Source organism: Epinephelus lanceolatus, chromosome 22, assembly GCF_041903045.1.
Source record: "Epinephelus lanceolatus isolate andai-2023 chromosome 22, ASM4190304v1, whole genome shotgun sequence".
Lineage (NCBI taxonomy): Eukaryota > Metazoa > Chordata > Actinopteri > Perciformes > Serranidae > Epinephelus > Epinephelus lanceolatus.
In genome coordinates, this window is record NC_135755.1 from 36631842 (window position 1) to 36648036 (window position 16195).

The 16195-nt window shown below is 41.2% G+C and overlaps 1 protein-coding gene across 12 annotated transcripts in view; it reads right to left on the minus strand.

The window, feature by feature from the left end:
• The window catches only part of camk2d1 (calcium/calmodulin-dependent protein kinase (CaM kinase) II delta 1), a 225957-nt gene that overhangs the window by 50164 nt on the left and 159598 nt on the right, over positions 1-16195 (minus strand). For all 12 annotated transcript variants that reach the window (XM_033609759.2, XM_033609763.2, XM_033609755.2 and 9 more), the window contains exons 8-12: positions 14793-14876; positions 6622-6716; positions 4493-4615; positions 4292-4375; positions 298-340 (exon numbers count right to left, since the gene is read on the minus strand). In XM_033609759.2, the coding sequence (XP_033465650.1) occupies positions 298-340; positions 4292-4375; positions 4493-4615; positions 6622-6716; positions 14793-14876 (429 nt within the window). The remainder of the gene's footprint in view (positions 1-297; positions 341-4291; positions 4376-4492; positions 4616-6621; positions 6717-14792; positions 14877-16195) is intronic.

Sequence of the window (16195 nt, forward strand, 5' to 3'; positions counted from 1 at the left end):
ACAGGGACCTGACGATGGGACTGCATCGATCTGTGTGATTGTTCAGTCTCTGTTGATAGACACTAAAAGGGGAGAACCAGTGGAGCTTATTAGGCTCAAAGGCCAGGGAAACTGAAAAAAAGGATGCACTCAAAAGAGCAGCACCCTAAACAATACCACAATACATCACAGAAACCGAGTAAAGGAGGCATCAAGGAAAAAAACTGACAGCGTGTAACACTGTTTTGATGTAAGGGAGCAATATTTCAGGCAGGACAAGGAGGTCGTCAATCTTCACCATAACTGGTTCATTCCTACCTGAGAAGTTGCGAGTAGCCAGCATCGTAGTCAGGATAGCACCCTAAAGAAAGAGACATGGACACTGAGAGGGGCTAACTCCTGTGTTAATTTTGACTAAAAGATTAGTGATTAATACTTATGACTATAATTCTGCCATGACTGGATTTGGCTGATTTCTGTAGCATTTATCAGCTAAAGGGCTAAAGGTTGAGCAGTGTATTCAGCAAAAAGACAAAACATCAGAGTTGAATGTAGCAACTGAACAGGTCCTCCAACCAGTTCTCATTTCCAGGTCATCAAATAACGACACTTTTGGGCCTCTTCCGCTGTCAATTTTGGCCGTGCTGAGTCAAGCCATGCTGCGCTGATTTTTATTTTCATTATCAGTAAAAACGCGCCATGCCAGGCCAAGCTGTGCCAGAGATGTACCTTCTCTGGAGAAGGTCCAAAAAGCCCGACTGTCCGCCCTCAAGCGGGTAGTGGTGACATCTCGCAGACCACAGCAAAACCCTGATGACCCTACTTCTACTCCTAAAACAAGTCGTGTGAGTTACAGGACTCTACTCACCTCTGTCTGCAGGGGACCAGAGGCAAAGGTGTTTTTCTCTCCTGCATCATTTTTTTACTTTAGATATCTGCTTTATTTGACTGTTTCATGTTCACTGTCAGCCATATTAGAAGTTGTGTGAAGTTGCTGCTTGACAACTCAACACTTCCCTTTTCTGCTCCTTCGAAATAAAAGTTTTTACATAACAAAATAATGGGGGACTTATATTGTGAATAATCTTTAGGAAATTAAATGTGTTTATTACTGAATTACTGGAACTCTCTTAGTGGCATTTCTTCAATAAAGGCAAGTCTAATAATGCCGCAGGGAGGAAGAGTAAAGCAGAACTGCCATAGTGAGATGTTAGATAAAGAGCTGCTAACAGGCTCTTACTGCACCTCTGCAAACAACTCACCTCCAACAGATAAACTTCTTTTAGCTGCTCTGCTGTGTGATGGAAAAAAAAATAAAGCAAAAATAACAGGGGACTTTAGCCAAAGATCAGCCTGCTGCTTTTAAATGTCATCACTCAAGACGAGCTGTCATTAGTTAAAGACACACCTGCAAGCAGGTATCCCTGTTGTAACAGAGATGCAAATCCCTGCTGCACTGTGCTGATAGCCCAAACCAAATCAAATCAAGCCCGCCCATAACTGTCAAAAAGGGGTATATGTCACACCCCTTGACATCTGATGGCAATGTGCAGGGCACTGAAGTGGGGTTGTATGAGGTACTTATCCATAGACAGTGTGTTACCTACAGAAGATGGCAGTTGGCACGCCACCAGTTTGGAGAAGCAAGCTGACATGGAAGCTAAGCAATGTACTGCTCACTTAACTGCTCACTAGTCTCTGGCTGCTTCCCCTCCTATTTTAAACAGGTGGTTGTCCAGCCACTTCTTAAAAAGCCCAATCTGGACCCTTCATTATTTAGCAACTTTAAGCCCATTTCTAAATTGCCTTTTATTTCAAAGATTCTAGAAAAAGTTGTTGCTAACCAACTAGTCCCTGCCCTAAATAAGCATTGTATCCATCACAAATTTCAATCTGGTTACCTTCAGAAGCATTCCACTGAGACAGCACTTCTTAGAGTGTCTAATGACATCATGATGGCCTCTGACACTGGTAAATGTACCATCCTAGTGCTGCTTGACCTTAGCGCAGCCTTCGATACTGTGGATCACCACATCCTGTTAGATAGGCTCAGTGACTGTGTTGGCATTTCAGGCAGTGCCCTTGACTGGTTTGCCTCCTACCTTTCTGGTAGACGTTTCTCTGTAGCATCTGGTCCTTTTATGTCCGATTCCGTCCCCCTTTCTTGTGGGGTGCCTCAGGGCTCAGTGTTGGGTCCAATTTTGTTTGCTCTGTATATGCTTCCTCTTGGAAACATTATCAACAGGTTTGAGGGTGTATCATATCATATGTACGCAGATGATATTCAGCTGTATTTTTCTTTTAATCCTGATAGGACCGACAGTCTGAATGTACTGCCTGACTGTTTGTCTGCAATCAATGACTGGATGGTCAACAATTTCCTCCAGCTTAACGCTGCTAAGACCGAGATCCTTGTTGTCGCTCCTGAATGTACTGCTTCTAAGGTGGCTAGCTGTATTGGGTCCCTGAATTCAAATATCCGTTCTAACCTGAGAAATCTCGGAGTTATTTTTGACCAGGCCATGCACTTTGATAAACACATCCACATGTTGACCCATACATGCTTTTTCCACCCTAAAAACACTGCAAAACTGAGATCTGTTGTATCACATGCTGAACCGGAAATGATCATTCATGCCTTTGTGTCATCACGTCTGGATTACTGCAATTCTCTTTTCATGTGTCTCAGTAAAACTTCTGTAGATCGTCTTCAACTGGTGCAGAATGCCGCTGCCAGGCTGTTAACCAAATCACCCAAAAACTGTCACATTACTCCTGTCCTGGCCTCCCTACACTGGCTTCCTGTCAGCTTTAGGATCCAGTTCAAAATCCTTGTTTTAACATACAGAGCCCTTCATGATCAGGTACCTGAGTATCTGTCCGACCTGCTGCATGTATATGTTCCTAGTAGGACACTTAGGTCGGCCGATCACGGTCTATTGGCAGTTCCTCGCACTAGGCTTTGAACTAGAGGCGACCGGGCCTTAGAGTCCATTGCGCCCAGATTGTGGAAGACCCTCCCACAGAATTTGAGAGCTGCAGCATCTGTCGATATTTTTAAGAAGCACCTTAAAACCTGTCTGTATAGGCAGGCATTCTTTAACTTGTCTTTAGAGATTTAGTTTTCCAACAACTGCTGTTGTTTCATTTTTGTGTCTCTGTATGTTTGTATGTACGTATTCTTGGTTGTATTTTAATCCTGTGAAGCACTTTGTGAGTTCTCTCTGTGAGAAGTGCTATACAAATAAATTTTACTTACTTACTTACTGCTGTGGATGGGTAAGCGACAAAACATATTTTGGCCACCTAAAAAAATCAATATCTGTTCAGGTGTTCAATATATTGAGGGTATTTTCACTGCTTTACCTTACTGTCAGACAGTTGATTTCTAACAGGAAAATGAGGCCGTTATATCGCTCTCTTCAAAACCAGACTCCACTGAGAAAAATAGTGACTTAACATTGCTGAACATTGGAGCTGCTGGTTTACCACTGCCTCAATCAGTTACTTTGTTTGTGTTATTGTGTAACTTTGGTGTTTAAAAAGGTTAGTTCAGATTAATCAAAGTCACACAATAACACTAACTAACGAACTAACTGTTAAAAGCAGCAGTAGACCAGCAGCTCCTGTGTTCAGCAAGCTAAATTGACTGTTTTTGTCAGTGGAGTCTGGTGACTTTGACAAGAGCATAGACGGGGAACTGTAGGCCATTAACTGCTTCCCTGTCGAAACAGGCTGCTTCTCCAAACTGGGAGCGAGTCGACTAACATCTACTGTAGCTAACATAGTGACTATGGATAAGGACCTCATGCAACTCCTGTCACGGTAAGATTTTAGATAACAAAACTACTTGGTTAGGTTGAGAAAATAGATCACGTTTTGGGTAAAAAAAAAAAAAAAAATACATATGTTATGTTACATGTCATCAGTGCATGATGACTGTACATAAATTACATAAGGTTACGTTGAAACAAAGATGAATTTTGGTTTCACATGAGACACAAACTGTGGCCTCCTGGGTGAAAGTCCGGTTTGTTTAATCCATCAACTTCTCCTCCCTCTCATCCTATGTAGACACTGTGCATATAACATGCAATACTCAGAGCATCAAGTACTGCAGCAGATGGGTTTACACTGTAGTTGGTTGAAAGCTGCGCCGATGCCCCTCATGAAGACACTAAAGGGTGCCTTTGGCATGAGACAGCGAGGGGCATGACAAAGCGTCAATATTTAATGAACTTGGAATGAGGATGGGCTGGTCTGTCATCTGTGGGATAAGCCATCTTGTAGAGTAGCTCCTGCTGTCACTCACCTTGAGTTTCCTCCTAGCGTTGAATTTCTTCAGACACTCTACAGTCTCCTGTCTGTGCATCATGGACGCCACAGTGGAGCGTTGCTGTAACCACAGAGAGTTTGTAGTATTATAAAGTGTGTTCACAGGCAATTATATTTTGAAGAAAACCTGCCTTCACTGAATTTATTGATAGTGTGTGTGTGTGTGTGTGTTGCCTACACAGATCCAAGGGTGTTTGAGTGCATCTGTGGCGGTCACTCTCTTGGCTGGATTGATGGTCAGCATCTTGTTGATCAGGTCTTTGGCCTCTGGAGTCACTGTGTCCCACTCAGGAGAAGGGAACTGTTGCAGGTATGACATCACAGAAACCATTTCAAATGTTCTGACAACCAGTTACAGTGTTAATATACCTGGATTATGTCTACATACAATTTAGCAAGATTACTGCACATTTAGAAGTTAGAAAATGCTTTTTGTTGAGTAGTCCTTTTTATTCACTTTTCATTCACTTACACAGAATCACGTAAGTTGAGTTTTCACAGTGTCCACTACTTAAATTGGCACCAAATACCTGGACAGATTTTGTTGAAAGTAGAATTACGGCCTTGCAGTTTCATACCTCCGCGAACCCAGCATCAATTGTCAAAAACATGGATGCTTCACACATATCTCCCCCCTGGCAGCACAGAGGATCTATATAGTCAGTTTCAAGGAGGACACCCAAGATTAGAGTCACCAGTTTAGTATCTGGCCAAATGTCTCCCCAACTGTTCCTGAGATATGACACTGAATAATGTCCAGGAAAGTGTTTTATGTAGAATATTATGATGTCACAGTGAAGTTGACCTTTGATCTTTTGGATAAACAATGTCATAACTTCATTTTATTTTATTTGAAATTTGTGTTCAATTTTGTCATTATTAGCAAAGCAATTCCTAAAATATGCCCAAAAACATGTTTTGTGAGGTCACAGTGACCTTGACCTTTGACCACCAAATTCTACTCAGTTCATTGTTGAGTCCGAGTGGACGTGTCTGCCAAATTTGAAAAAATTCTCTCAAGTTGTTATTGAGATACAGCATTCACAGGAATGCGACGAATGCTATGTCATAGTGAACTTGACCTTTGGCCACCAAAATCTTATGAGTTCATCACTGAGTCAAAGTGGACATTTGTGCCAAATTTGAAAAAAATCCCTTATGGCATTCTTGAGATTTCATGTTAAGAAAGGTGACAAATTACTGTGACCTTGACCTTTGACCACCAAATTCTGATCAGTTTATCCTTGACTAAAAGTGGATGTTTGGGCCAACTATAAAAAAATATCACTTAAAGTCTTCTTGAGATATTGTGTTCATGAGAATGAGACGTTTGCATGACCTTGACCTTTGACCACCAAAAACTAATCAGTTCGTTGTTGAGTCCAAGTGGATATTTGTGCCAAATTTGAAAAAATATAAAATTGAGAATGGGACCTTTGTACGTACAGACAGATGGACAACCTGAAAACATAATGCCTCTGGCCACAACTATCGCTGGTGCAGAGACATAAAAATGAAAACATACATGGTTTACATCCATATTTGGTAGCTTGCAGTCTTCTCCTCTGTCTTGTTATGGTGCACTGCTACTTTTCTTGATATGTTAGTCAGCAGAGTTGTGGAGCTGCTTCAAAATATTGTCAGGAATGTGTATCGTGTCATCTGTGTGCTTGGGAGTGTGCATGTATGTCCTCTTATATCCATGAGATACTAAACAAAATGGGGACCCACTCATTAAAACATTGCCCCATAGCAAAAATAGTGGTCAAAAACTTGAGTACCAAAAGTAAGGTGATGAATTGGCACTGATATGGAACATTTTACAACAGTGCCCACAGTGCCCAGTACTGTGGGAGTGTTTGTGATGTAGCACATACCCAATCCGTCCTGGCTGCAATTACACATGAAATCAAAGTGATTTTTGAGTATTAAACTAGCTGCTGCTCCCCACTGTTTTAAATCACTGTCATTAATCAAATCCACATCTAATAATAACACAACATTAAAAAAATGAAATGTACATTCATCCCCTTTCCATCATGAGTGGACAAACAGGTGCATAAGCAGACCCTCTGACCTTGTCATTTATCTGACCTGTGGATCCTGACCCAGTTCAAGCATCAGATCCAATGTACTGGACTTTCAACATATATCTATCCACCTCAACTCGTGAGAGAGAGAGGGGGTGGGAAGGTTGGACGGAAGTTTTGATGTGATACAAAACATTTCTTAGATCATCGAGCCAAACATTACTGTATAAGAGAAGAAGGGAGAGAGAGACAGAGAGAGTGTCTGTAATAAACTTACATCATAAGCTCCAGCTTTAATCTGCTGGTAGAGTCTGTGCTGGTCCTCATCCCAGAATGGGGGATATCCCACCAGGAGGATGTAGAGAATTACGCCTTCACACACACACACACACACACACACACACACACACACACACACACACACGCACACACACTGTTATCCATAAATACATATCTTTTTCATGTTAATGACTCAATAATGTCATCCAACAGTCTATAAGGTGCAGTGGCCCTTAAAGCTCATTACACTGCAACTTAAATGGACATTGTGTAACATTTTGAGTTGTTTATTGGCAAAAATTGATGTCTGCATTCATAAATATGTCATCATTGGTGTTCTACCAATAATCTGACTTATTCTCGTAAAAGGAGAATTTCGGCTTTGCTTGAACATTGTGTGGGCAAATCGTCTGGGGGGTTCCATAACATTTCGCCATCTTGAAAATACATCTGCCAGCAAGGGATATACAGCCCCGCCTTCGGCGTTTTCATTGAGAGCCAGGCCAGTGCTGCGTGACTGAGAAGCCGAAGGAGAGGAGCAAGAGGTGCTTCGCTACTACCCCGGCACTACTGCAGCATAACAAAGTCCCACTCTTTGAGCATAATGCAGGATCATGCATATGCAGCATCATGGGAGACGGAATCCTCGTCGCCAAGAAAGTGCAAAAGGGAATCAAAAAAGGCAACGTGACCGGCGAATTCAAAAAACGAGGGTCAACATCACGGTCACCTTTCCCAGGTGAAAAGGGCTGCTGAAGGAGAAAGGTAATGCAATCACAGCTAACAGTGCTAACAGTGCTAACAGATAACAGTGGCGCTGGCCCCTATCAGCTGTTAGCCACTTGTCAGTTGTCAAAACACAAGATGTGATTGATTTGTTTCGATTTACACCCACACCAACAGTCCTATGTTGTAAACACAGCCAGCATGGTGAGGAGGGGGTTTGTCAACTCGCGTCACGTGTGTCTGTGTTGGAGCCTGAATGAATATTCTATGAATCATTGGATGACATGGTTTCATCAATATTATAATAGCTTTCTGGTACACAGCGGCTACCGTTGGCAATACGCGTTTGAAACAGTGAGGCGCTAGAGTGTGCTATCCGTTTGAATGCAATATATGATTTTAACGTTAGATGGGAGAAATTCCTACACACTGTGGCTTTAAGAAAACACATGCAGAAGGAGGCTGCAAATAGAGAAGGCACAATCAAACGTTTCTGTTTTTGGTTGTGTTTTCTCTATTTGTAGCGCGTTTTTTGTTTTCTTCTTTTGTAATTGCAGCACAATTCTGTATTTGGTTGTTTTCTATAATCAGAAAGCGTTTTTTTAAGAAGCTGCGTTGTCTGTATATGCAGTGCATTTCTACAGAGTAAGCTCCCCCTTCAATAGCTCAGGGGCAAGAGCTGGTGCTAGAGAGAGATGAAGAGCAGAAATGTCTCCGAAAGTTTTCTTGGTGACATCACAGAGTCACATGTCACTGTGAAAGTACTGTCCAATCAAGTTTGAAGACTGGTTTCTCACTTAGGTATGACAATAATCCTGTGGAGATGAGTCCCAAATGGCTGTCCTTTGTTTGAAGAACAAAGAACATGCTGTCTCTTGCCATTTCAAATGGCAAGACCCAGAGGAAAAAACCTTCACGTCCAGTTTAGATGTTCACAAATGACAAATCATTTGTAGTCCAGTGAATTTAAACACATTTTTGTAATTCGTTGTGATTTCTGTAATTGCAGTGCACATCTGTATTTAGTTTTGTTGTCTGCGTTTGCAGGGCATTCCTGTATTTGGATGTGATTTCTCTGTTTGTGACACTTTTTCTTAAATATGTGCATGTATTGACAAATGGGTAAAGACATTTTCTTAACTTGCAGTGTGTTGGACTCACGTGCTGACGTATTGCGGTAAGCGAGTTGTGTCATTTCCGGTGTTTCTGTGACAGTGTCTCTGTACTGCTCTGGTGAATTCTGCTAGCCTGCTTTCTCACCTCAGTTGCTTTAACGCTGCTTTAACGTCTACTTCAAGTCATAACCCACACTGGTTCTGTTTAAGCACTTATAGCTCTCCTTCTTTCTACGACTTTCTCGCTAATCTCTTAGCTGTTGTTTGCACGCTCTTAGCCTTGTTAGCTACTTTAGCTTAGCCATGGCTTCTCCTTCTCCTGCTCTTTCTTGCCCGGTGTGCCAAATGTTCAGTTATGCCTCTGCCTCCTTTAGCGACAGTGGTAATTGTAATAAGTGTAGCTTATTTGCTGCGTTGGAGGCGAGGCTTAGTGAATTAGAAGCGCGGCTCCACACCATGGAAAACCATTCAAAAGCTGCGGTAGTTAGCCAGCCCCCTGTAGCCGGTGCGGAGCCACATAGCATAGCCTTAGCCTCTGCTAACTGTCCTCCGGTAACTCCCGTTCAGCCGGGAGGTTGGGTTACGGTTCGCCAGAAGCACAGCTCCAAGCCGAAGCCCACGGGTCACCACCAGCCTGTTCACGTTTCCAACCGCTTTTCCCCACTCAGCGACACACCCACTGAGGATAAAACTCTGGTTATTGGCAGCTCTATTCTGAGGAACGTGAAATTAGCAACACCAGCGGCCATAGTCAAATGTATCCCTGGGGCCAGAGCGGGCGACATTGAATCAAATTTAAAACTGCTGGCTAAAGCTAAACGTAGATTCAGTAAGATTGTTATTCACGTCGGCGGCAATGACACCCGGTTACGCCAATCGGAGGTCACTAAAATTAATATTGCCTCGGTGTGTGAATATGCAAAAACGATGTCGGACTCCGTAGTTTTCTCTGGACCCCTCCCAAATCTGACCAGTGATGACATGTTTAGCCGCATGTCATCATTTAACCGCTGGCTGTCCAGGTGGTGTCCAGCAAACGATGTGGGTTTTGTTAATAATTGGCAAACTTTCTGGGGAAAACCTGGTCTTATTAGGAGAGACGGCATTCACCCCACTTTGGATGGAGCTGCTCTCATTTCTAGGAACCTGGCAAATTTTATTAGTAATTTAAATCCCTGACAACCCAGAGTTGAGACCAGGACAGAGAGTTGCAGTCCTAAACGCCTCTCTGAGCTTCTAGTTCAGTTACCCAGCCATAGTTTTCATAGTTTTATACAAACGGTGTCTGTCCCCCGACCACCTAAATTATTTAAATCTAAAATTAAACAAAGAGGAGTTGTGCATAACAACCTCATAAAAATTAAAACCTCTTCTGTGACAGAAAGACAAAACAGGAGAATTAAATGCGGACTGTTAAATATCAGGTCTCTATCGTCTAAAGCAGTGTTAGTAAACGAATTAATATCAGATAATCATATTGATTTACTCAGTCTCACTGAAACCTGGCTGTGTCAAGATGAATATGTTAGTCTAAATGAGTCCACTCCTCCCAGTCATAATAATACCCACATTCCTCGAGGCAGCGGCCGAGGAGGGGGAGTTGCAGCCATTTTTAACTCTAGTCTGTTAATCAGCCCTAAACCTAAACTAGATTATAATTCATTTGAAAGCCTCGTTCTTAGTGTTTTACATCCGACCTGGAAAACCTCGCAGCCACTTTTATTTGTTATAGTGTACCGTGCTCCTGGCCCGTATTCTGAATTTGTATCTGAATTCTCAGAGTTTTTATCCAGTTTAGTTCTTAAATCAGATAAAGTTATTATTGTAGGCGATTTTAACATTCATGTCGACGTTGATAATGACTCCCTGGCTACCGCGTTTATCTCATTAATAGACTCCATTGGCTTCAGTCAGGGTGTACATGAACCCACTCACTGTTTTAACCATACCCTCGATCTAGTTCTGACGTATGGAATTGAAATTGATAACCTAAAAGTCTTTCCACAGAATCCCTTGCTATCAGATCATTATCTGATTACTTTTGATTTCTTTTTACTCGATTACACGCCACTTAGCAACAGTTACTATACTAGATGTTTATCAGATAGTGCTGTCACAAAATTTAAGGAAAAGATTACTTCGTCGTTAAATTCAATACCAATACCTTCAGTAACAGAGGTTTCCCGTGCTGACTTTAACCTCTCCCAAATTGATCATTTTGTTGATAGCGCCGTAGGCTCGCTGCGAACAACGCTCGACTCTGTAGCTCCTCTTAAAAAGAAGTTAACAAAGCAAAGAAAGTTTGCTCCTTGGTATAACTCTCAAACCCGTAGGTTAAAACAAATATCGCGAAAATTTGAAAGGAATTGGCGATTAACCAAACTGGAAGAATCTCGTTTAATCTGGACAGACAGTCTCAAAACTTATAAGAGGGGCCTCCGCAATGCCAGAGCAAACTATTACTCAGCATTAATAGAAGAAAACAAGAACAACCCCAGGTTTCTTTTCAGCACTGTAGCCAGGCTGACTGAGAGTCAAAGCTCTATTGAGCCTTGTATTCCTTTAGCCCTTAGCAGTAATGATTTTATGAGCTTTTTTAATGACAAAATTCTAACTATTAGAGGCAAAATTCATGACCTCCTGCCCTCGGATGGTAGGCCTACCTATCTAACCTCAAACACAGCTGTAGAATCTAATATATATTTAGATTGCTTCTCCCCAATTTCTCTTCAAGAATTGACCGCAGTGATTTCTTCATCTAAATCATCAACGTGTCTCTTAGACCCCATCCCAACTAGGCTACTTAAGGAGGTCTTTCCTTTAGTTAACACTCATATATTAGATATGATCAATATATCCCTATTAACAGGCTATGTACCACAGTCTTTTAAGGTAGCTGTAATTAAACCTCTCCTAAAAAAGCCCACCCTGGATCCAGAGGTGTTAGCCAACTATAGACCAATATCTAATCTTCCCTTTATGTCAAAGATCCTTGAGAAAGTAGTCGCAGACCAGCTGTGTGATTTTCTCCAGGATAATAATTTATTTGAGGAATTTCAGTCAGGATTTAGAGTGCATCATAGCACTGAGACAGCTCTAGTTAAAATTACAAATGACCTTCTGATTGCTTCAGACAAAGGACTCGTCTCTGTTCTTGTTTTATTAGATCTTAGTGCGGCGTTTGACACAATTGACCATCAAATTCTACTGCAGAGACTGGATCACTTAATTGGCCTAAAAGGTTCAGCACTAAGCTGGTTTAAATCTTATTTATCTGATCGTTTTCAATTTGTTGACGTTCGTAATGAATCATCCTTACGTACCAAAGTTTGTTTTGGAGTTCCGCAAGGTTCTGTGCTCGGACCAATCCTATTTACTCTATATATGCTTCCTTTAGGTAACATCATTAGAAATCACTCTATAAACTTCCATTGTTATGCGGATGATACACAGTTGTATTTATCGATGAAGCCAGAAGAAAGTAATCAATTAACTAAACTCCATAACTGCCTTAAAGACATAAAAAATTTCCTGATGTTAAATTCAGACAAAACTGAAGTTATTGTTCTTGGCCCCAAACAACTCAGAGACTCTTTATCTGATGACATAGTTTCTCTAGATGGCATTGCTCTGGCCTCTAGCACTACCGTAAGAAACCTCGGAGTAATATTTGATCAAGATTTGTCTTTTAATTCTCATTTAAAGCAAACCTCACGGACTGCATTTTTTCATCTGCGTAATATTGCGAAAATTAGGCCTATCCTGACCCGAAAAGATGCAGAAAAATTGGTCCACGCTTTTGTTACCTCAAGGCTGGATTACTGTAACTCTCTATTATCAGGTAGCTCTAGTAAGTCCTTAAAAACTCTCCAGCTAATTCAGAATGCAGCAGCACGTGTACTAACAGGAACTAAGAAACGAGATCATATTTCTCCTGTTTTAGCTTCTCTGCACTGGCTCCCTGTAAAATCCAGAATTGAATTTAAAATCCTACTGTTAACTTATAAAGCTCTAAATGGTCAAGCTCCGTCATATCTTAGAGAGCTCATAGTGCCTTATTATCCCACCAGAACACTGCGCTCTGAGAACGCAGGGTTACTCGTGGTCCCTAAAGTCTCCAAAAGCAGATCAGGAGCCAGAGCCTTCAGCTATCAGGCTCCTCTCCTGTGGAATCATCTTCCTGTTACGGTCCGGGAGGCAGACACCGTCTCCACATTTAAGACTAGACTTAAGACTTTCCTCTTTGATAAAGCTTATAGTTAGGGCTGGCTCAGGCTTGCCCTGTACCAGCCCCTAGTTAGGCTGACTTAGGCCTAGTCTGCCGGAGGACCCCCTATAATACACCGGGCTCCCTCTCTCTCCCTCTCTCTCTCTCTCTCTCTCTCTCTCTCTCTCTCTCTCTCTCTCTCTCTCTCACTCTCATCCTATTACTGCATCTTGCTAACTCGGCCATTCTGGATGTCACTAACTCGGCTTCTTCTCCGGAGCCTTTGTGCTCCACTGTCTCTCAGAATAACTCATACCGCAGCGGTGCCTGGACAGTGTGACGTGTGTGGTTGTGCTGCTGCCGTGGTCCTGCCAGATGCCTCCTGCTGCTGCTGCCATCATTAGTCATTAGTCATACTTCTACTGTTATTATACACATATGACTATTGTCACACAAGTATACTGTCTGATACTAATACATACTTTCAACATATTGTACCACAGTAGCCAGAACTATAACTATAATATTATTACTTTCATTAATGTTGTTGTAAGCTACTGTCATTACCTGCATCTCTCTCTCTCTCTCTCTCTCTCTCTCTCTCTCTCTCTCTGTCTCATTGTGTCATATGGATTACTGTTAATTTATTATGCTGATCTGTTCTGTACGACATCTATTGCACGTCTGTCCGTCCTGGAAGAGGGATCCCTCCTCAGTTGCTCTTCCTGAGGTTTCTACCGTTTTTTTTTTCCCCGTTAAAGGGGTTTTTTTTTTGGGGAGTTTTTCCTTATCCGCTGCGAGGGTCTTAAGGACAGAGGGATGTCGTATGCTGTAAAGCCCTGTGAGGCAAATTGTGATTTGTGATATTGGGCTTTATAAATAAAATTGAATTGAATTGAAGTGAATTGTTGAGCTGTCAGTGTTCCACAATGAGATCAGTATTGAAGAGCACACACATATGATGTCTAAATGAAGAACAGTGTGGTAACAGACACACATGAGTGCTTGTGTTTGCTGGTGTTACCACAAAAGGTTGTTTCTGATTGGCTAGGTGGTTGCCAGGAAAAGATGAAAGTGTCTTTATCTACTGATGAGACAGGCTGACCACAAACACAACATGGGCTATTGTTTCTGTTGACTCAGTGAGTCAACACAGGTGTGTTGAAAGAAGTGTGTGTGCCTGTGTGTTTTAGACAGTGTGTGTTTTAGCTCTTAGGTCCAGGTGGTCTGGTCTATCAGAAGTGTGTGTACTGAGCATCTGCAATAATTAATGGAAAAGGTTGAAGACATCTGTACTTCTTTGTTGTACATAAATTACCTGAGTACTACTGATTGCCACACATGTACACAATCTACAGCAGAAAGGACTGAATGAAATAACATTTAACTTAGAACTGAATTTAATAAGCATGTTAAACTGAGTATCATTTGATGACTCTGGATTTAAAGAGTAATGTAATGTGGCTTTAGGAGAATTACTAATGTTTTTGAAATATTACTTGAGACGTGTGACATTTGTATGATGTTGTGAACATGAACCTTATATACAAATACATGTGCAGTCTGTGGTTTTGTAAATTAGGTTTTTATATGGGACTTTATCTAACTTTCTGGTACATTTCCAACATACAGGAATATAACCATAGTTAGAATCTTACAACACTAAACACCAGTTTAACACTACAATTTGACAAAAAACACACATTTATTTGGAACCCACTCAGTTTTCCTGGGACCCACTGAAATGACCAGCCATGGGCCCAAGGTACTCACTACACTGAAAATCCCTCTACATCACTGGTATTGTGTATGCTTTGGATTTGTAGTCTGTTGATATTTTATATTTATATATTTGCTCTCTTTCTACTCTATACTGCAACTGCTGCACAATAATTTGCCTTGGGATAAAAAAAAAGGACAATGTGATTGTACTAGTATTAATGGCTTTGCCTGTGGTACATTCCGCTGAAGCAGTGGAAGGCCCTTTTGACAATCCCCAGGGAAGGCATCTGATTGGCTGTGTCAAGCCATGATGCTTGTTTGCGTATAATAATAAGCAGCTGCTCCACAAGACTTCCCCCAATTAAACAAATCATCAGTTAAATTAGCGCACAGTCTTACCACAAGCCCACATGTCCACTGGCTTCCCGTATGGATCTTTCCTCAGCACCTCTGGGGACAGGTACCCTGGTGTACCGGCAAAACCTGAAACACACACATATACGCACATAAACACACCATACAGAACAACTCCTCTATTAAAATAAAAGCTTTGACAATGCCACAAGTTTCTTATTTCTTCAGCCTGACATGGTATTCTCCACCTGCTGTGTATGTGGAAGTCTTTTAAAGGTTGTTATCACCACCACCAACATTTCACAGCAGCTAAGAATCAGTGGGACCATAAACAAAGTTTATGAGCCGGGGTTAACAAACTCCCTGTTTGTGGGGATGTAGTTTGGCTCATGACCAGCAACAAGCAGCCTACTTTTAACACAGCCTCAAAGTAGCAGCAGACATTCTGAGATGTAGCACAACTGGTACCAAAGTCAGAACACACAGTGAACTGGTTCCAGATGGAGGCTGGAGCTGGGGGAATAAACCAATTATTTCTCTGTTCCACAGAGAGTAGGGAGAAGAAATAGGCCTGAAATATATTCAATTCAAAGTTGATACAAGAGCCGAGAGCGGTGACACACCTATTCCCTTTAGATAGGTAGATAGATAGGGCAATGTTGGTAAAATGGCATACTTGAAGATGTTCATTTGATTTGGCTGTTTAAGGAAATACAAAACTAGGACAAAGATTTTCTTTGTTCCGTTTTACGAAATCAGTTCAGTGAGACCTTTCCTGAGAAAAACTTCACAAATGTTACATTGTCATCTGAGAGAAAATCAAACATTTAGAAACATCTGATACTAGATCTGTGCAGCAGCAAAGTCCTGCAGAGGATACAGGGTTTTTATTAGAGGGACTTGGATGTGGGAGGACCCATTTTTCTTCAGTATGTAGTACATAAGAATATATATGTTTGCAGGCAATGTGTTTTCAATTTATGTGAGCACACTGATGATAGTGTCCACACCCATCAACACAAATAGCCTGTTTAGAGTTCATTAATCCCTTCAACCCTATCTTAAGTATGACAAAACCAGTTGGGGAAATCTTAAAGTGGTAATAATAATTTTGCCTGAAGAAAAGGAAAAAAATAGGATCCATGGCAATTAGTTTATTGATTTACATTATGAAAACATTTTTTGTCAGAACTAAGGCTCAGTCTGACTATGTTTACATGCCAAAAAATAATCTGGGATTTGCCCTGGGACTAAAACATTTTGAATGTTCATTAACTTAAAAGTTTTGAATTTTTGTCCACAAAAACATTTTGAATATTTGTCAACAAAAAGGCCTGATTTTTCATGGCCTAAAACATTTTGAATGTTCATCGACTAAAATGATCTGAATTTACTTTCATTGACTAAAATGTTTTGAATTTTCTTCTACTCAAACATCTAAATTTTTG